Genomic DNA, 21916 nt, shown 5'->3' with positions numbered 1-21916 from the left:
TGCTGCAGGTGTGCAAGAATTAAAGACTGTAACAATGACCTATGCAACACATTCCTTGTCCAACAGGTCAAACTCTTATGATTCTAAATTCAAATAGCGTTACTAATTACTAAATTAGACCAAGGCAAGCCCTGCGGATTCAAGCACCATTGTGAGATGGTGTAATTGTGATTGTTTGCTTACCAATTCCATGCTACAGTTTTTACCTCATCCACTAAATTGTACACCCTCACTTCACTGTGGTGAAATACTTTCCCATTTCTCACTTCACTGTCGCTATATACTCAACATTTTTAGTTTACAATAGATTATCTTAAAGAACATAACTAAGCACTTATCAGAAGTTATTCTAAAAAGAAATAAGCTGGGAAAAAAACTTCAAAATATTTATATTATGGGACAAATCAAAATAAATTCAATAATTTTATTAACATTCTCTTAATTAAAAAAGCAGCTTGGAGTTGTTCTTCCTTAACGCCCACACGTGTTGGGCTTCATCTAAACATGCTTACTTGCTCAGTTGCTCATGACTCTTTTGATCGCTTCATTGAAAAATATACATGCCCATGATTCTGTATGGCATCAATCAATGCATATAGTTCTACTCTTAATCTCTAATCTCGTAACAAAGTAATCTGTGATATCTCAATTTGCAACATCTTGAATCCACCATATAAATAAATTCAGAATAACACTAAGAATCTTTTGTTGCAATATCATTAAAAACTCTGTTTGTGTCAATTTCAATTTGACACTGATACACCATACATGTAAGAACATTGTATTCAATCACTCAACAAATGTAATTGCCCTATGATCTCTATCTATTTATGTGAGCAATAACTATCTACAACTACTAAGAACTAACACAACCCATGAACTCATTGAGAACTTTAAAACACATACCAACCATAGTTCACAACAAAAACTAAACATTACTTGTAGTCGAAGGTAAACAATTCCTCGGTCACGCCCCTCATGAATTCATCATACGGGAGAAATTGAATCAGAGACCAAGTCTTTTGAGAAAATTTCTGGTCCTGTGTCTCATACGGGAGAAAACAACTACTACACAAGCCACTATCAAAGGAGGAAAATTCACACCTGAAACATTCAATTTCTGAACCCATTCCGAACCACCAATATCAATATCTCCAGAAACTAACATTATCATAATAGCTATCAATGCCACCCCAACCAAGATCCTATACACCGGTTTAAGCAACGATTCCTAAACCAAATCAAAATCAAAACATTATCATTACCATTTCTCTTAATTAATCATAATTAGGCAAATTAATCATAACACTAGTTAGTTAGATACCTTGGGTTCACTGTCGATGTACAGAACGGCGCCGTTTCGGTAAGGAAGGACTGAATTCCCCGTTTTAGGGTTAAATCGAATGGGGGCGGCGCGGCCGGAACGAGGATTGAAGGCGAAGATTGATTTGAGGGAGTGTTTATGGAGAATCTGACGGACATTTAACTGATTCTGTTCGAATCCAGAAAGGTTTGATTGGAAAACTGCAATGGGTCCTTCACCTTGCCGGAAAAGATGGATCTCTACCTTCTTTGCTGATTCTTCTGATGATGATGATTCATTGATTTCTCTTTCTTGTTCTTCTTCTATTAATGGTTTGTTTTCTTCTTCCATGGCTATAACTCTTTCTTTACTCTCAGACTCAGTTTATCAATATGTTTGATGCTTGTTTTCTTCAAACACAATTCCTTTAAAATTTATTACAATTGAAAAAAAAAAATAAGTATGTTATACGCTTGTTCCTGTTTGTATTCCTGAAAAGTTGCGGTAAGTATCCTATATTATCACCGTTTTGTTTTTATAGTAGTATTACTGTATCATTACTTTTAATTTATCATTTTATTTATTTATATATATATATATATATATATATATATATATATATATATAAGGAAATTGTTTGTTATTACATGTACATAGCTATATTTGTTATAAAAACCTAAAAAATGTTAAATAAATTTGTTTATTATAAAACCTAAAAAAATGTTTTTTTTACGCAATTTGTTTGTTATAAAACCTAAAAAATGTTATGTTTAATTTTTTTATAAAGTATAACCATTGAAATGAAAATAAATTTAAAACAAAATTTCAAAAATAAAATTTAATTTAATAATATATAAAATATATATTAAGTTAATAAATTTAAATAACTAAATTTGAAGTATCTTAAATATTAATTAGATATAGATTTTATATAAAAAAAATTACAAGAGGTTTTATTATATATTAAGAATGATCTTTTATGTCATTTTGCGTTTATCAGTCAGTTGAACAAATAATTTTACCAAACAATTCAATTAGCTTATCAGCTATCAGTTATAAGCTATAAGCTAGCTTATCAGCCAACCGCTATTTTTGTCAAATTGACACATGTAAAGTATCATGTAAACAGGTAATTTGTCAACTCGTGTTGAACATCTTTAACCGGGACCTCGAAATCGTGTGTGTAAATTTCATGCGGTAAAAAAAAAAAAAAAACTCCCTCCGTCTCAAATTATAAGGGGAAAACCCAATTTTTTGTCTTAAATTATAAGGGAAAAACCCAATTTTTTTGTCTTAAATTATAAGAGAAAAATCATTTTCAATAATGTTTTTTTTCTTTAATCTCATAAAATTAAATGTAAATTGCATTTTATTTTCTATCTTCCATTTTCTCAATAAACAACAACCAATAAAATTTGTTTTTACATTTCCTATGCAACGTATTCCAAAAAAAATCCACAAAATCATATTTCAAATTATCATATTTTACTTTTTCGTAATAAGTGTGATTTTTATTTTTTCCCTTATAATTTGGGAGGGGGGGGAGTATATCATATCTTAATTGGTTTTATAAGTTTCTGCCTCTGCTTTTGTATAACTTATGTCCAAAAAAATATATATGTCTTATGTTATATTAAGTTTGTTAATAAAAGTTTTTTGCTGAGAAAAAAACATGTCTTATGTTATGGTGAGTTTGTTTTGTTAATAAAAGTTTTTTCTTGTTACTAAAAAAATCAGCAATATTGTTGGTATCATGAAAAGTCCACACCAAAATTCATGTATTCTCTTTATATATAAGTATAGATGAAATAACTTATATTGATTTTTTGACCATATTATTATTATTATTATTATTATTATTATTATTATTATTATTTTCTTTTGACTAAAAATATTACAGTATAAAAATATGATTTTTATAAATATACTAAAAATTATATACTATTATGATTTAATTTTGTAGTTGATCATTTAGAATATATATTTAAATATGTAATAAATGACAGCTAACCAAATTTTGACCATTTTTTTTGGTTCGTATTAAATACTTTAATATAATTAACTTTACTACTGTATTAATTTATTTTTTTTTATAATCCTCTAGTTCCTAAGAGAATGAGCCATAAGCTAGTTTTTAATCTAGTCCAATAAGCTATAAGATAGTTTATTGGACATACCAAACATACCCTTAGTAATCAAGTATTCGACAGTGAGGTAAGTAAAGTCCCGCAAAAAAATTGTTCCATCTACGAATCGAACTTGGATTTTCCTGAACGATTCGTCTTTTGTTGAAGCTCATCAACCTTTAACCATTTGAGCACGTTAATTAGCTTTACACTTTTTTTTTTTGGTTAATTAACTTTACACTTTTACTATTATATTGAAAAATACACATTCAGAGTAGTTTTAAACAAAAACAATCATTGATTATAGTTTAATTGTTTTTTGACTAACTTAATTATATTTTAATGATTACACAAGAGTTTTGATTATTATTACAATTATAATGGAGTAAAATTCATAAAACTAGTAATTATGAATGTTGACCACTAGTTATTATTTTCTTGATAAAAATAATAAATGAAAATTATATACAAAGTCAATTCAAAATATTAAAAGAAAATTATCTCGATGATGACAGTAAAATATTAGAAAAAACATATAAAAAAATTGTAGTATTTTTATTTGAGAAAAAGAATATGCATTGACAATGTAAAATAATTTTACACTATCAACCAATCACAATCGTGTTTTCCGCCACATCACCCTACTTGACCTCATCTTCTTGATATGATATGGAAGATTGAATGATTCTAATTGGTTGCCCGTGTAAAATTAAATCACACTGATGACGCACGTTAAACTCTTTTTATTGTGATCATAAAACTTATCTATAAAAAAAAACAACAGAAAAGTAACTTTTTTATGCATACCATTTGTGAAAATAGTTTAAATTTTGAAATTGACTATCATTTATATTATTCAATTCATGCCATTTTTTTTTTACCTTTTCCTATACTTCTCATGTTATAATATTTTACAAATCTTATTTTAGCTTCACATTTTTCTTGAAATATATTCCCTCTATCCCAAAATATAAAAGAAAATTAGTTAAATAAAGTTGATGTATTTGGTTAAAAATTTGGACTAAATACATCAACTTCCTTTAATAAATTTTCTCTTATATTTTAGGACAAAGAGAATATATTTTTATAATAAAATTAATTTTTTGACCAAATATAAAAAAATATTATTTTTTCTACATTAATTAATTTTGTTGGTACATTGTACGGTAATTCTGTTCATTTCAAAATATTGACCGTGAATATATTTATTATATTTCGCATTAAAAATTAATAATTGAAAACGACTGCGTTGAAATTTATAATAGATTTTTTCATTATATATATGTGCGAACACATCGTTTTAAGTGCCATTCAGTCTGGTTTAGGGTAAAATAAAACACTACCCCGAAAATTACAAAAAAAAAAGGCATGTCTACTGAGAAAAAAATTCACTCTTTTGATCTTAATCAACCAACACAAACTGGACTTCAAGATGAATATAATTCGAAGGTAAATTTTTATTCCATTTAATAAATTTTTATCATATACAGTGATGTCAGTTTGTATATATAAATTCGGATTCCTATGGAGATTAGCCCGTTTGGGCCTCGTAGGCGGAAAATTATTATGGGGAAGGTGAAGAAAGTCCCCCGCTGAAGGTAGTGTGGGAATGATGACAAGGATCATAACCCCGTCCCGCAGGGATCCCGTGCCCGAGCAAATCAATAAAATACATTTTATGTTTGTACATACATGTATTTTATATGTTATATTTATTTGTATTTTCACATAATATGTTTAAAAATTTCTCTTATTTTTAATTTTGTATTTTCACTAGGTTTGGTCTAATGGTGAGGGGTTTGGGTAGTACGTTATAGGTTATGGGTTCGATTCACAGCTCATTGTAAACCCAAAAAAAAAAGTAATATTTTATAATGGTTCTTTAATATTATTTTGTTTTATGGTTGATTTTTTAAACAATTAATAAATTAAAAATAACACAAATTTAGTCCGTATGGGCCGGCCCCCGAAGCACGAATAAATGTCGTCCTTGGACCTTAAAATATTAGCCCGAATTGTTTTGTTTTTTTTTTGTCTGACCTAAAAAATAACCCGTGTTCAAATATGGATCTTTTTGACCCGACCCGGTAAAACCCGAATCCCATCCGGGCCGATCTGTTTAGGGCGGGTAGCCTGTTTTGACAGCAGCTGTCAAAATGAGCTAGCCTGCATGGGCCGACCCGCCGGGAGCGAATAAGTGTAGGGCTTGAGCCTTAAAATATCAACAATTTTTTGTATCAGTACCAATTATTTGGTCAAACTGAACCAATTGGATAGTTAACCCTCAAAACAAAAATTATATTTGTATTCTTGACACCCCGAGCTTTCAAACGAGTGGTTGTTTACTCAGATCGGATATCGTTTAGTATTTTAAATAAATTGTGGAAGTTGAGAGTCTCATGCAGAATTTATGCAGGAAATCTGGAAAAAAATTTGGAACATAATATTTCGGTTTATATTAACCGAAATTTTTTAGCATGACAAAAAAATTCGATTCGTATAAACCGCAGTACCCCCAAGGGCAAAAACAGAAATTCAGGGGGTAGAAAAGAAATGCGGGGGGTCGGGAGAGAAATCATCTTTTTTTTTTTATCGAAAAAATCCGAATTAAAATATGAGTTGTTTTTACCTAGCCCAATAAAACTCAAAGCCGACTTGGTCCGACCCGTTTATGGCCGAGTAGCCCGTTTTAGTAGCTCTAGTGGAGACCGTGGGGATCCACAAAGATGGAAATAAGGGAGGAAAAATCCCTATGGTGGAGAATGGAGACGATGATATATAAGGGGCAATTTGTATGGTCGGGCGGAGAGTGGGAACGTACTATCCACCCTGTCCCATTGACATCCCTAGCACGAGTTTGGTTTATTTGAATGTTGTATTTTATTTATCATGAATTTTTTTCAATTATTATTTTTAACATGGTTACAGACTAATATGTTCTCATTTTAAAAATTCAATAATTATATATACAATGGATTTTGATTTTAACTTTTTCTCTGCATGTCTTGGTTACACATTCAAAGGTCGAACCGACATCCAATGTTGATTTAACACTGAAGTTAGCACCACCAAAGAACTCATCTAATGGAGGAAGGCTCACCCAGCTGAACAAGGGGAAAGCTCCCATGCAATCTGAAAATGCTCCTCCTAGATTTTTACCTCCAGTGCCATCATATATCTCCTCAATATCGAGCTTTGATCTTGGTGGTACAGCCAATGATGACCTACCATCAATGTTTGTAACAGGTTGTACCAATTGCCTCATTTACATGACGGTTTTCAAAACTAACCTTAAGTGTCCATTTTGCAAAAAACATGCGCTGGTTGCTGGAAAATTTCTAGGGCATCCTGCAAAAAGAATAAGAAGAGAGTGAAGATCCATTTTGGTTTCCTATAATTTTTTAATAGTTCAATTTTAGTCTTTGATAAAAATAAAATTCAAATTAGTCTATGATATTTTCATACTTAAGACAAATTAGTCTATGATTTGTTATAGTAGAAGGGCCGATTTGTACGAAAATATCAAAAACTATTTTGAAATTTATTTTTATGAGAGACTGAATTGGACCGTCAGAAAATTATAAGATCAAAATTTGTACTTTTTCATATTAAGGAGTTAATGTCTTTCAAATTCTGTTGTCATTTTAATAGTTGTTTTTCATTGTTGCTTATGTAGTTCAAATGATTATTAGTTCATCGGTATTGGTATGAAGAATAATAATAATGGAGAGAGTTCCATTATAGTTTTGTTATTATAATAAGCCATTTATTATAAGAATTTTTACCATGTTCAAATGATTATTATAGTTTTGATCAGAATTTCCCATGTTCTCCACCAGAAGATATTTTCCGATAGTACAAATTTTACCAAAAGATATCTTTAATAGTGTGTTATTTAGTTTGTAAAAAAAAAAAGTTTGTTATTTAGTGTAAACAATTCAGAGGAGACGAAGAACAACCATTTACAATAATTATCCAAAAAATAACCGAATACCATAATACTCATCTCACATCTGCTTAATAATATTATGCATATTAATAAAATATGTTAGATATCTTTGACCATTTGAATTAGTCAAAAAAAAATCTTTGACCATTTGAAATAGGGCGTGAACGGTGATTCGGCGAATACCTATATAATAATGATGGTTGCTCTCCGCCCTTATAAATTGACCAGAATTCCCCATATGTTCTCCACCATAGAGTAGATCTTACCGGAAGATATCTTTCAATAGTGCAAATCTTACCGAGAAATATCTTTAGTAGTGTGTTATCACCACTGAATCAACTAACAATTGATATTAACCAATATAATTTTGTTCTGAGTATTTCAACTTTATTTCATTTATTTATAGCTAAATTTATTGTTAGAATAAGATCATCTCATAATGGAGTAAGGATCCTCTCCATTTCCTAAAAGAAATGGAAATGTCCATTATTATAGTTTTGAAGTAAATCAAAGATATAATTGCACATTTTTTGAGAATTGTTGATATTATTTGAATATTTATACACCAAAACTTTTGAGGATCTCTACTCTGTGTTCGGACACACATATACACATCATGATTATAATAATAATTTTTTAGTACTTAATTGGGCTCACATGTATACATCACTCATTTATAATTTTTTAATAATAGTACTTAATAAATACTCAATCCCTTCAACCCAACATATCTTAAAAAATTCTAAATAGGCCCTATCAATAACACATCTCACCAATAATTATACATCATTATAAATGGGACCTACGAAAACAAAATAGGTACTAATGCTTATTGTATAACTAGTACCTATGAGGTACTCAAATGAATATTGCTCCAATGATAGTACCTAATACGTACCATGAGTACCTAATATGTACTACACCATTGGAGAAGATTTTAAACATAATTCAGTCCATAGTAATATCATATATGTAGATATTGAAGTTTAAATTTAAAGTTTTCTATTTATCTAATTCAGTAAGTGAATTAATAGCCGCTATTTTTTTTTTTTTTTTTTAAAAAAGACAATTTTAATTTTTAATATATTATCACCTAATTAGAAACTTTCGCTCCATGTCCTATCCTATGTCCTACGACAAACCTTGTTGTCCCCTGCTTTCGCCCTTTCCACATATGTCCTCTTTTGCACATATGATTTTTTTTTTTTTTTTTTGCATATTTTGCACATATGACTTTGCTTTAGATAATTCATTGATTGATTAGCCTTTGACCCTATTTTCTCTTCATTTTATTTCCTCCTTTTAGAATATCTCAATTCTCAACCAACCACACTTTTTCTTAGATTTAATTGTTGCTACTTTATCTGTACAAATTATCTCTTTTTTGTTTTTCATTTAAAATAAATGTTCATTAAACCATCAACATATTTTTTTTATACAAATGACAAAATCATCATAAATTCACACACACACACACACAAATGAGAGAGTTGAAGTTCGAATCTTAATTATGACATCCGATCTAATAATTTCGACAATTAAACTACCTATGGATATAAAAAACCATCAACATATCTAATTCATATATACTGGATATATCAAATATCCAAAAACCTAAAAAAGAAACAATTAATCATCCGGTCCTTTCTATAAATAACATTTTGAATAAATTACACAAACCAAAGAATCACATTATACAGAGTTATTTTCATTTAATACTTTTATAAATTTCAATTTATTTAATGTATACCCTTATTTAACTTCTCTTAATTCAACTATTATATATGAGTCTCGATGCAGTATCACTCTAATACTTTATTCGATAATATATCGTTCTGAGTTTATGTCTTATAGTTTATAAGCTCATTTAAAAAAAAATCTATTTGGTAACATTTTTTTATAAGGAGCTAATAACTTACTATTTTGATAAATTGGCCGTCTAGATTAACTTTCTTGAGCTTATGAAAAATAGCTTAGCAAATAAATAAATTTTTATATTAATTCATAAATTCTGGCTAGTAGAAATTATATCTTCATAAGCTATTATTTCATAAAATATCTTAACAAACTTATAAATAATACATTTTTTTTTTGACATAAAATAATACATAAAAACTTGCTTATTTGTATAATTTGTTTTGCATAAACTCAAGAATAAGTAGCTTAAGAGCCCGATTGGTTCGAGGTAGATGGAGGGGAGGCGAGGGGGTAATCTTGACAAAAAATATTTATTTTTATTAAATCTTTTTTTTAAATGTTTTTTATTCTTGGAAAAAAATTTAAAAACAAAAACAAAAAATCCCAATTATTAGAAACATTTGATTGGTTAAAAAAACGTTTTAAATTGACAAAAGGAATATTTTAAATTGTGAGGGAACATTTTAATTTTTTTTTGGCTTTAATGCAGTTTTGATCCCCCTATTTTGAAAAACCTGAACTTTTGATCCCCCTATTTTAAAACTCAGCACTTTTGATCCCCCTATTTTAGTCTTTTGTTAGTTTTAGTCCCCCACCTCAGTTTGGTCAAACTTTTGCTTATGTGTCATGCTCACTGATGACGTGACATTGTACATGTGGACAAACAAATTTCTTAGATAGTGTCCCGAGCCCCAATCTTTTGTTTCTTTGATTGCAGTGATGTAAACACGATCATCTTTAAGGAATCCCATTGCAAAACATGCATCTTTATAGGTCAAATATTGTGTGTCACTAATTTTTCTGACATCATCATAGCAAGTTGTCCACATGTACAATTCCACGTCATCAGTGAGCATGACACATTAGCAAAAGTTTGACCAAATTGAGGTGGGGGACTAAAACTAACAAAAAACTAAAATAGGGGGATCAAAAGTGCTGAGTTTTAAAATAGGGGATCAAAAGTTCAGGTTTTTCAAAATAGGGGGATCAAAACTGCATTAAAGCCTTTTTTTTTTAAATTTTGTTTATTTTTTTCAAGAATAAAAAACGTTTTTATTTTTTGAAAAAATATTTAATAAAAAGAAATTTTTCTTTTGTCAAGATTACCCCGCCCCTCCATCTATTATATCTCTATCATTTTATTAAAAAAGGTTAAATATTAACTTAAACACATATTTTTCGTGTCACTTTATTTTTTTATTTTTTTTGTCAAGTAGCCCAGTGACTAGAAAATCCACCTTAAAGGTGAATTAGTGGAGTGTCCCGGGTTCGAATCCGAATTCCTGCACATATAGTATGATATCCATACCAACTGAGTTAAACTCACGGGACCGTATTACTTTATTTCTATAACTACTGAATTAGTTAATTTATCTTTTACAAATTAGCTTATTAATTAATCATAAGCTAATTTATCACCTATCCACTTTCGAACCCTAAAAATAGTTAGTTAGAGAGAGAGAATAATTAAAAGAAAGCGATGGAATAATAATGGCGACCTTTTTCCCCTTTTGAGCTCGAAGTTGACATTCATTCACCCAATACAGAATAATCAACAAGAACAACAAGAACCTTCAAAATTAAGCTCAATTCCACGCACCCCCACCGTAACCAGCTATGTCATTGCGCAGACGAACCTTGCTCAAGGTCATTGTTCTCGGCGATAGCGGGTACGTTTTTCCCTCCTTTCCTTTCAAATCTATGCAACATCGTTTTTTCCTTTCAAATCGTAACAATTTCAGTTCCTTCATTGTCAATTTTTCAGGGTTGGAAAAACCTCGTTGATGAATCAGTATCCTCATCATCATGCTACGCTTTCGTAATTTCATGGTTAATCGTTCATGGGTTTTTATTAATTCACTTTTTCCTTCATACCCATCTCCTCAAGTTTTGATTTTTAACTCGTTTAATTTTTGTTTTTGACTTTGCTGATTTTGTTTAAGTTACTATTTTTCGTTGTTAATGTTCAAATTTAAGTGCTAATTACTAATTAGTTAGTTTGGATCTCGTTTAACCAACTTATGCTGTTTTAAAACTTTTTTTATTATTGTAACTTATGAAGAAAGTTTTGACTTTTTTTTTGGGTTGAAGCACCTGGTTTGACTCTGAAGTTTTGTGTTTGAGGTTAATTTAATGATATGTTTTTATTATTTCCTTATTGGGATTTAGACTTTGTGGACCCTTAACTAAATTAGATATGTGCACAACAAGTTTAGTCAACAATATAAGGCAACAATTGGTGCTGATTTTGTCACTAAAGAACTCCAAATCGACGACAGACTCGTCACTCTACAAGTGGGTTTCTTATTTCAATGGTATTTCTGTATGCTTTTGTTTTTTATGTTTTGGGAATGTTGTGAAAATTTTGTTTAATTGAGTGAGTTGTATGGTTGGTAGATATGGGACACTGCTGGACAAGAGAGATTCCAAAGTCTTGGAGTTGCATTTTATAGAGGGGCGGATTGCTGTGTTCTTGCATATGATGTGAACGTTATGAGGTCGTTTGATTCCCTTGATAACTGGCATGAGGAGTTTCTCAAACAGGTAATTATTGTCTTCTTTATAAACAATGCTTTTGCTACATTTTGCAGTTTAGGTGATAGTTTGCATGTTTGGTCTTGCTCGCAATTTGTTCTTGGTACTCTATTGTTTATGGTTATGAGAACTCATCCAAGTTCTATTTGGTCATCATGCCATAGTCATTACAATATTCTGGTTTACAAAAATGTCAGAATCTTGGCATCAGCGAATGAAAATAAATGCAAAATTTTTAGGACTGTTAATTATTATATGATAGGTGCATGTTAGATTGTTAGTTGAGCGATTAGAGTTAGTGATTAGTTTTATTGTAGTTGAGACTTGAGAGGGATGCAATCATTAGAGATATAAGACAAAGACATGTTAACTAATGTTAACTATAAATAAGTAGGACTGTGAAGGAGGCTATCTAATCAACTGTTAAAGTTTTGGGCCATGGCAGGTGTAAACCTTCAAACTTACGCAGTGTTCCATCTTCTGAATAGGGGTTTATCCCCATTTCTTTCTAATAAAAATACTGGTTTCTATCATTTTATGTGACTTCAATTCTTTCATCTTATAACCTTGTGATATGCTCTATCTCTTACTGATTAGATTATTTCCTAGTGTCTGCACTTATAGTTATAATACATGCAATACACAGATATATTAACCTTCCAACTTACTGGTTTTATCTCACTTTTATATAAAACATACCAGTATTAGACTTTGCTAGTCAAATAAAACGATATAAACCAGTATTTTTATTAGACATGCAATACACAGATATATTAACCTTCCAACTTACTGGTTTTATCTCACTTTTATGTTCTCATTGTGACACAGGCAAACCCTTCTGATGCAAGGACATTTCCATTTATATTGCTCGGAAACAAGATTGATATTGATGGTGGGAGTAGTCGAGTGGTAGGCAGATATTATCACACTTCTAAGTTTCCTTATTTTATATCCACAAATGTCTAATTATCTTATATGCAGGTTTCTGAGAAGAAAGCGAAGGACTGGTGTGCTTCAAAAGGGAATATTCCCTACTTTGAGACATCTGCAAAAGAAGATTACAATGTCGATGCTGCATTCTTGTGTATCGCAAAGACTGCCCTGTCCAACGAGCATGAACAGGACATGTAAGTTTTCATGCACATATATGATATGAATTTAAGTCATGGTACTATAATATGTTAAGTTAGGAGAAGTAGTACTGTGATTATGAATTTACTAGTTGTTACAACTTATAATTATAGTGTTTTCATTAAAACAGTATTTATGACTATATATGAACCTTTAGTTTGTTTAAATATCTGTACCATCTTATTTTAAATTCAGAAACGAAATATGAAAGATAAGTGTGTTATTCTACTGAAAATACCAAGAAAAACAATTATAACCAGAACAATGTTCCTCAGTGAAGATCCCTGACCCTGTTCAGCGAACAAACGGAAAACACTCAAAATGGTAAAAACTAACTTATCTCGCCTCACTTTCCTATGCAACTGGTCTCCACCTCCCCATAAGGCCATAACTACATGCCTATAGCTGACTTTTCACCTCAGCTTCTTATCCTTGCTGGCTTAGTTTCTAACTCTTCTAAACCTTATGCCCCTGAGCCATCTGTTCAGTGTTTTCTCTTCCCTCGACAAATTTGGGCCTAACACATCCATTGACTATAGGTCTAGTTTCATGTGGAGTTTAAGTGAGTATCATGCTATAGGCGCATCTACTTACACACTCTGTTTAACTGTCAATGAAGTGCTAGAAATGGAAGATGGTTCACTTTTATGCATTGCAGGGCACATGCTTCTGTTTTTTATCCAAGTTTTTGATTTAATGTAAAATAATTCTCTCTTTCCCCCCCCCCTTCCCCCCCTTCTGAATATTAGCCAATGCACGGATTATTTTGGAGATATCATTAAGAGTTGTATAAACTATAAAGTAAATTTCTTTAATTAGCGTCTTACACATGTAAGATTTTTTTGTGGTACTCTCTTGTCCATATCACCTTCAAAGGCACTGAAGATTGCTACTGCCATTAAGAACTTTAGGAACACTTAAATTTGAAAATTTTAATTTCTTTATGAATAGTTGAATACTGTCATATGGAGTCACTGTCTGCATCTTAATTCTTATGGAGAAATTCCTAAACCTGCGCCTATCTTTCAAACAATAATGGTTTGTACAAGTCATTGCTAATTTCTCATGACAAATACAAGATAATATCTCGAGCCACCAATGTTGTCAAATATCAGCCATGGCATATACCGGTAGCAGATTTTTGGCTTTCTGCCATGGCCAAATTTGTGAAGGATGGCGACACCACAGTGCCATACTCGGATGTTGGTATTGCAGGTGTTTGGCTCTCCGCCATTGACAACACTTTGAGCCACTGATACTCCTAAACCTGCACCTATCTTTCAAACATCAATGGTTTGTACAAGTCATTGATAACTACTCATGACAAACATACAATAATATCACAATTCACAAGTCACTAATAGGTTCATAGAAATTTCAAAAATCATAACTGACCTTGTTTCATGAAAAGTAAGAGATGGCTCTTATCCGTTTTCGGAAAAGTCAATTAAGTGTATGTAGATGTCCATTGATGACATTTAACAAACTAACAAAAACTTGATCAGCCACATAAAAACCTATATCAACATAAAGAATATTTCCATCTAAATTATCCTCTTTTAGAATTTTCACAAGAATCACAACTTATTCTTCATTGTTTACAACTGGTTTTGAGTTGCTACCGTTGCACACTATTTCTACTATGCCCATCATTGTTTGCTGTGATGCATGAAATCTACACCTACTTGGCCCAAAGGAGGGTTGTTGGATGAAACCTCTATTAATAAAAATACCAGGTTAGGTGTTTTAGCATGCCTAAAATTGAGCAAAAAAAGAAGCAAGCTTTGGTGGGTTGACTTGCCTTACCTTCCCCCTAGTGATAGGCAGGCCCGCTATTAGTGATACTGATAAATAAGCCCATTAGTAGTGGGGGTAGAAATAACAGAATGGGACAAGTGGCATACAGTGAGGAGGGAAGCATAACCGAAGAGGGCATTTGAAAGTTATAAATTTGTTTTAGTGGTTTTGGGCTGAGTAGAGAAGTTACTTCTCTCTTAGAATTAGCTTTATCTTTTACTGTTTTGTTATTGATCATCTTGCAAGGAGCATACAGTTCCATTCTATTGCCATTTTCTACATTATCTTGTAAAGAGAGTTCATTTTCAACAATAGAGTAATCAATACATTTTTCTTGGTTTTCTTCTCTTCTGAGTTCTGGTACCTATCAGAAATCTATGAAAAAGATATAGTTGTTGGTTCAAAGATTAGAGTGCAAAGGAAAAGGTAAAAGGTCGACAAATGCCAGATGGGAAGGCTTGAATATACACGAGAGATATTGGTCTTTCAATGATATAACAAATTTTGAGGTGTTTAACCCATTTTTTCCCACGAAAGCTATAATGAAGAAATCCAATAATCTTAAAAAAAATCTCTTTGAAAAGAATTGTAAGGAAGACTCCTATTACAAATATCAGTAGTGATGGAGTTCGTGATATTAAAACTGCGTTTGGGGAAATTGCACAAGTCATGTAAACTAGTAACAACCTAAACCAGTTGTCATAAAGACACTATTTTTACTCATACAAATTGTATTTGTTAGGCTACGTTACCTTTTTAAGTTTCAGAATGAGTTGTGTGCAGATAACTGCTTTTCTGACTTCTGAAAGCATTATTTCAATTTGAATTGCAGATACTTTCAAGGGATTCCCGAGGCGGTTCCAGAGAATGAGCAGAGGGGTGGTGGATGTGCATGCTGAAATGGAAATACAGAAAAATTTCAGACACTCTACCTCAATGCTGTGTTTCAAATTCTTCAAATTCTTTTTGGTCATATGGTGTACACTGTATGCCATGATTGTTTGGGTAAATTGTGTACCCTTGATGTTCCCATTTTGATAGTAGTCTTATTTTGGGAAGATGAACTCGAGACTGTTGGAAAAAATATTCGGTTTGATTACCACGAATTAGATAGGCTTAAAGTGAGTTTTGTTTCTTTGGTGTTCAAATTGAGATGTGACATGGAATGCTTATATTCTGTTTGAATGATACTTAGCAGACATTAATTTGTGCATGATATTTCTTAGCATTGTGTCACAGTTGATTTTTTTGCAAGTAAAAATTACTATTACTATAATTTTTGAATGTTCCAGGTATTGTTGGACTGGTTGGTCCCGTTCATTTCCACCATGATGAATTATTGTTGGACTGGTTGGAATGATATTGACTTGTTAGCAAGAACCATTAATAAATTAGGTGAAGAATGCAACATTCAAAGTTTGCTCATAAAAAGTCAACTACTGAATTGGTCTTAGTGGTAAGAGTCTTGATTACCCTTAAAGGCTTAAACAAGTGGTCAGAGGCTTGATTCATGTCTGACATGAAAAAATTTAGTTGGAAGGGAAGAATTTGTATTTTTTGGATATAGAGTTTTTTTTTTAATAACTAGTAATACATAAATCAAGGCTCCTCCCATTTTCAAGACAAGCTGTTTTATACAAATTTTACATCAAATTTCTCATCTTAACAATGAGTTTTCTATGTTAAAAAACGAGTTCAATTGTTATCGGCCTAAAATTATTTTACACATGCATTGAATAACGTGTAGCCACATTATTTGATGATTATAACACATATCATGTATTTTAAAGCACATTACATAATTTGTTAATATATTATTGAATGCATGTGTAAAATAATTATATAAATTAAGTTCTTAAAAAATAACACAAAATTAACAAATGAATGAATGTGAATTAACCACTAGGTTTGGTCCAGGAGTTTGGTAGTACATCATGTCTGAATTCGATCTTCTACTCCATTATAAAATTAAAAAGAAAAAAAAAAAGAATTTAATTTATATGCAGCTATGCACCATCAGTGTAAAGTTATTTTATGCATCTAATAATATACCGACACATCATGTATGATATTTAAAAACACACGATATGTCATATTCATTAAATGATGTGACAATTCATCATTGGGATATGTCATATTCATTAAATGATGTGACAATTCATCATTGGAATGTATGTGTAAAGAATCTCTACGCAGACAGACACCGCATGAAACTAAAAAAAAGTGTGAATTCATAATTTGAAGGTGATGATGCATCTTTGATTTTTCTTGTAAGCACGCAAGGTGCAACGTGGTTCTCTGGTGTCCCCATGTTATCTATTTATTTCCCAAACACTCCTTTCTTCTTCTTCTTCTTCCCTGCTATTGCAAAACTCTTTGTGTCTCAAACTACCAAATGGCGATGATTTCATTGGCAAATGGTTTGAAAACTCTGTTCAGTGTGCTGGGAACTCTCATGCTTGCTGTCCTTCTTTACACACTCATAACTGATGGTTTCCCCTTTCGCAAAGACCTTCTCACTCCGTAATATATCTCTCTCTCTCCCACTCATTCTCACTATGTTGCTCTGTTTTCTTTGTTCATTATTATTTTTATTTTCACTTTAATATTAATATATAATAGAAAGATCATAAACAATAGAACCTATGCTTTTTTTATTTGATTCAGGTGGATGGCAGCAACTTTGATTGATTTCTATATCAACGTTACAATTTTGAGTGTAAGTTAACTACTTAACTCTATAATCATTTTCAGAAGTTCTAAATATTTATATTATGTGATTCGAATGTAAATAATATCAGCTTACAGATGGAATTAAAAGATGTAAAGAAAGACGGATTTTTTTTTTTTTGGTCAAGTAGCTAGCGGCTAGAAATTCCACCCTTAAAGTGGATAAGTGGGATGATCGGGGTTCGAATCCCGGTCCCCTGCATATATAATGCAATGTCCAACCAATTGAGCCAAGCTCACGGGACAAGAATGACGCATTATTACTGATAGACTGATAGGTTGGTTGATGATTCTCTGTTTATTAGCATTGATATAGTTTCCTTATTTACTATTTTTTCCTTTCTTGAGAGATAATCTCTTGAATATAAGTCTTTATAACCTAGTTAAGTTGGTATCCAGAGCAATGTTCAATATCCTAGTTCTTTGTCTTAGGGTTTAGCCACCGTAGATTTTAGGTGCACAAATATGCACATTTTGAGTGGCTAGAAAGTTTCCAACTATTTGTGACACAGTGCCACACATTTTCAAATGTCTTGAAGGATAAAATAATGCAAGAAGCTACCATTGTGTCAAGACTTTCTCAAATGGATGTTCCTCGAGATGTTTTTAGGTTTGTAGTGGCAGTGTGATATGGTTAGTAAACATAAAAATCTAGATACTGTTCCTATTGATTTTGGTGATTCAATTCGAGAGACTCCCACTAGTTTTTCTGGTGATTCAAGTTCTGTTCCAATTCTTTTTCCTGTTGCAGTCCCTCTTGATCCGGCTTGTTTGAGCTTGTCGATTGGCATAAACACATGCGAGACTGTCTGGGAGAGCTTACAGAAACAACTATCTCCATAAGTACTTCAAGATAACTTATGAAAACAGTTTGGTTTTTATATATATATAATAAGCACTTATAAAATATATGTAATGTGACCAATGCTTAATGGAACATTGTCTAATTGGTAATGTATCCGTATCACTTTTCAACATAACTTTCATCAGCACTAACTTATGTTTTTCTGTCACATCAGGCCTGGGTTGTTTACAAGGAGGCAAATTGGGTCAGCTCAATTCTATGGATAGTTTTACTTATCTCCCTTGGAAGGTATCGTTTTCTGTCATGATTTGATGATCACTAGTGTTTTCATTATTGCTTAATCAAGGCAAGTGTTAACATAAAAGCCTATCTATAATCTAAGCTATGAGAAGAATCTCTTTTCAGCTAGAGGATCTGATAATGCTATATATTTCATCTTTGAATTGAGTGTATGTAAAGAATCTCTTTTTTACTGAATAATTCCCTTTGGTCTCTCTTGTAATAAGATCTCTACTGGATATGAGTTTCTTTCTTTTCTTCCAGTCACTTGTTGCACTTATAGTGAAAGCTGACAAGATACGCTGATTTTAATCATATTATAGAAAAGCAAAATATTCCTATTATAAAATCTCAAATTGAATTTTCTAGGTTGTATCTTATCTTGTCTACGATCGCTTAAAGGAATCTCAAGTGCTGATTTATTTTTCCATTTCCTTTTGGATTTTTGTATTGTTTCAGCATTGCTACATCCGCCTATATTGTTGTGCAATTTTTGAAGCTGTCATCTCAAGAATCTTCACAGGATCCTATGTATTATGTTCTATTGCGACATCCACACAAGTATGTCTACAAAAAAACAACTATAGAGTACATTTTTCTCTACTTCAGTTTTCTGTATGATTTTATGTTTAATGTCTTGATTTTCACCATCAGTTCTAATATAATGTGACGTTTTCTATTTAGGAGTGGCACAGATTCAAAAACAAATTGTTCTATTGTTGCGACTCTACGAATCCTTTTCAGCATTTTGGGTGTTGTCATGCTTGGAACCTTGGTATACACTCTTGTCACTGATGGTTCTCCTTTCCGTACAGAACTATTGACTCCGTAAGTGCTTCATATTTGTTATTGTTATCACTATTCATGATGTTATTCTTCTTGTCCACATACAGATGTCAAACCCTTCTGATATAAGCACAAACTGCGTGCATTTTCTTCTTTTTTTTTTTTTTTGAAGAAGCATCATCATTATCACTCACATTCCACGTTTTATGTACTGTCTTCTATACGATTCATTAAATTTATCTCTCCTCAACAAGTTATCTATGATATTGTACTCTCTTTGTTTGAGTTAAATTTTTACAAATTATTGTGATGGAGTGGCTTCATCATGCATCATGAACCTTATAACTTATAAGGCCTTAGAAAAACCATTTTTTGAAGATGAGTACAAATTTGCATGGCATGTTGGTGAATGGTGGCAATCTTCAACGTTTGACTTTGGCGTCAAATGCACAACCATCAATATTAAATTAATTTCAAATATTTATATTTTCATCGGCTTTTGTAGCCTATTCTACTCTTTCAAGCAATCATCCGACTTGATCTTAGTAAATCCAAATAAGACGATATATCTTACTAAAGCATCTATAAATACTTGCTCCCGTTATATACTTATATTATATGCTAATCATTAGAAAACTTATGCATAGAAGTGTGGACAATATTGGTTTTGACAGTTGTGATTTATAAAGTGTTTTTTCACTCTTCATTTTCCTAATTGAAATATTCACAAAGGAAAAACATGTACTTTCTGTGTGTCATTCAAGTATATATTTGCAACTTTATCATGCTTATGCGAGTAAATTTCTGCACAGCTTCTGTTTCTGGCAGTCGTTTATGTTTTAAGTGAATGTCATAAGCTCCAAATTTTTTGCAGGTGGATGGAAGCAACACTAGTTGACTTCTACATCAACGTTGCAGCTCTATCAGTATGTCTACATCTTCTTAACCTTAGCAACTCCAAATTGTACAATTTTTTTATTAACTCGAAGGATTAATATTCAAAAAGCCCTTTAAAACTGTTTCCATTTGTCCATGAATAGATGTTAAGACACTTCTTTAACATTATAAATGAATTTTGTGGTTCCAAGTGCAATATGGGAGAAATTGTCAATACTTGTGAGACTGGTCTGTTTGATTCTTACTAGTGACTACTAAATGATCTTGAGATAATCAAATTCAAAATATTTGTGATTCTGTGAACACAGTGTTATGATCAATGCTGTATATAAATATGAAAACTTTAATATCAGTATTCAGTGTACTTTGTTTTTCATTTGGATTTAAGTATCGTAACTATTCATACAATACCAGGTCTGGGTTGCCTACAAAGAATCTAGTTGGATTTACGCGGTCTTTTGGGTGATTCTATTGATATGTTTTGGCAGGTTAGTCCACAGTCGCACTATTTTATGTTTGCCTATTGGTGCATGCTTCACTAGGTTTCAACAATAACATTTTATTTTTTTATGGCTGACGGTAATTTACTTTTCAAAATTTTCAGCATTACTAGTTGCGTCTATGTAGTATTGCAGCTGTTCCAGATATCTTGCCAAGATCCTGCTTACCTTATTTTAGTGCGTCATAGTGACAGGCAAGTATACATAATGCACAACACTTTTTTCCCCCATTTTTATAATTTACATTCGAGACTGAAATAGGCACGAAACAACATTTTTTCTGGACCGGCAGAATCCTTTAACTGTCGACTTTGTGTTCGGTCTTAATGCCGTTGTCTTAATAAGAATCCTTTGCAACTAAACAGATAAATGTTCTCTCTTACTTTTATTAATTTATTTAGAAACGGCGATGATTATTGATGGTAGGGCAGAAAACAAATATAAAGGGCTTTCTGATGAGGCGACATAGCAATGATGTTGATGAACAAAAGGCGCGTTGTACAAATCTACAAGTGGTATGTTCTTACACACTGTTTTACAATCTCTTTGTTATTGGTTGTGTTTTATGTGTCTCACTAAAAAATTCTAACACTTTTTTTCGAGACTCACATGAAATTTACCTCATAAAAAGCAGTACATTGGAAGAAAAAAAAAGTGCTTTTAGTATTTCTGCTTCGTATTGAGCTTAACATATCGCATTATTGATGATTACAGGAAGTAAAAAGGGATCAGATAAACCCTGAACAGTATTGTAACCACAGAAGACAGAAAATTAACATACCGAAGAAATTGATATCTGGAGATTGTGTGTGCAAACACTAGCTGGTAGCTCGACAATGTCAATGTCTCTAGAAATAAATGAAACACAGTTATACCCCTAGTGTATTTGTTGATTTCTGCTTCATTGTGAATGCTGTTTTTTATCCTGTAATTGAATTTAATCATAACATTTAATCTTCAGAATCAGAGAGAATCGTTAAATCTTAACTTGTTATCTATTAATTTGTTACTGCCACTTGTAATGTTACCATAAAAACACTCATAGACATACACCATTGAAGTGACAGAAGCGAAGAAATATCACAACATGCATGACACTATGCGAAAACTTAGAACACACGGACTTCTCTCAAACACTCAGCAGTCTTCAATATATCCGCA

The 21916-nt window shown here is 31.6% G+C and overlaps 3 protein-coding genes across 6 annotated transcripts; 2 read left to right on the top strand and 1 right to left on the bottom strand.

Annotated features, from left to right (window-relative positions):
- Positions 1-404: 404 nt before the first annotated feature.
- LOC123904001 lies at positions 405-1809 on the bottom strand. The gene is made up of 2 exons (XM_045953701.1): positions 1325-1809; positions 405-1231 (listed from the first exon to the last, which is right to left on the bottom strand). Exons 1-2 carry the CDS (start codon positions 1652-1654, stop codon positions 1007-1009), a joined length of 555 nt encoding a protein of 184 aa, XP_045809657.1. The 5' UTR covers positions 1655-1809; the 3' UTR covers positions 405-1006.
- An 8907-nt stretch (positions 1810-10716) lies between these two features.
- Positions 10717-15986, top strand: LOC123903996 (ras-related protein Rab7). The gene is made up of 7 exons (XM_045953694.1): positions 10717-10965; positions 11061-11087; positions 11491-11590; positions 11693-11839; positions 12659-12739; positions 12812-12957; positions 15591-15986. The coding sequence occupies exons 1-7, from the start codon at positions 10913-10915 to the stop codon at positions 15655-15657; spliced, it is 621 nt and encodes a 206-aa protein (XP_045809650.1). The 5' UTR covers positions 10717-10912; the 3' UTR covers positions 15658-15986.
- A 979-nt stretch (positions 15987-16965) lies between these two features.
- On the top strand, positions 16966-21742 carry LOC123903980. 4 transcript variants are annotated; one of them, XR_006808229.1, is made up of 10 exons: positions 16966-17281; positions 17426-17477; positions 18508-18581; positions 19032-19133; positions 19257-19400; positions 20233-20284; positions 20670-20743; positions 20860-20949; positions 21157-21270; positions 21470-21742. XR_006808229.1 is itself a non-coding variant. In XM_045953676.1 (10 exons), the coding sequence occupies exons 1-9, from the start codon at positions 17154-17156 to the stop codon at positions 21222-21224; spliced, it is 759 nt and encodes a 252-aa protein (XP_045809632.1). In that variant the 5' UTR covers positions 17047-17153; the 3' UTR covers positions 21225-21270; positions 21470-21742. The 4 variants fall into 4 exon arrangements, 1 of the variants encoding a protein (XP_045809632.1); XR_006808231.1 differs by having other exon boundaries at positions 17046-17281; positions 21187-21270; XM_045953676.1 differs by having other exon boundaries at positions 17047-17281; positions 21182-21270.
- Positions 21743-21916: the final 174 nt, after the last annotated feature.

This window comes from Trifolium pratense, linkage group LG1 (assembly GCF_020283565.1).
Source record: "Trifolium pratense cultivar HEN17-A07 linkage group LG1, ARS_RC_1.1, whole genome shotgun sequence".
Taxonomy (NCBI): domain Eukaryota; kingdom Viridiplantae; phylum Streptophyta; class Magnoliopsida; order Fabales; family Fabaceae; genus Trifolium; species Trifolium pratense.
This window is presented reverse-complemented; position numbering and strand designations above follow the sequence as displayed.

Excerpts from the sequence above, each read along its gene's own strand:
- LOC123904001 (XM_045953701.1), bottom strand. The coding sequence starts at position 1,654 with ATGGAAGAAGAAAACAAACCATTAATAGAAGAAGAACAAGAAAGAGAA. Across the intron at positions 1,232-1,324 it reads ACATCGACAGTGAACCCAAG|GAATCGTTGCTTAAACCGGT; the intron begins GTATCTAACTAA and ends GATTTGGTTTAG.
- LOC123903996 (XM_045953694.1), top strand. The coding sequence starts at position 10,913 with ATGTCATTGCGCAGACGAACCTTGCTCAAGGTCATTGTTCTCGGCGAT. Across the intron at positions 11,591-11,692 it reads ACAGACTCGTCACTCTACAA|ATATGGGACACTGCTGGACA; the intron begins GTGGGTTTCTTA and ends TATGGTTGGTAG. Across the intron at positions 12,958-15,590 it reads AACGAGCATGAACAGGACAT|ATACTTTCAAGGGATTCCCG; the intron begins GTAAGTTTTCAT and ends TTTGAATTGCAG.
- LOC123903980 (XM_045953676.1), top strand. The coding sequence starts at position 17,154 with ATGGCGATGATTTCATTGGCAAATGGTTTGAAAACTCTGTTCAGTGTG. Across the intron at positions 17,282-17,425 it reads CGCAAAGACCTTCTCACTCC|GTGGATGGCAGCAACTTTGA; the intron begins GTAATATATCTC and ends TATTTGATTCAG. Across the intron at positions 20,950-21,181 it reads TTAGTGCGTCATAGTGACAG|GGCAGAAAACAAATATAAAG; the intron begins GCAAGTATACAT and ends TATTGATGGTAG.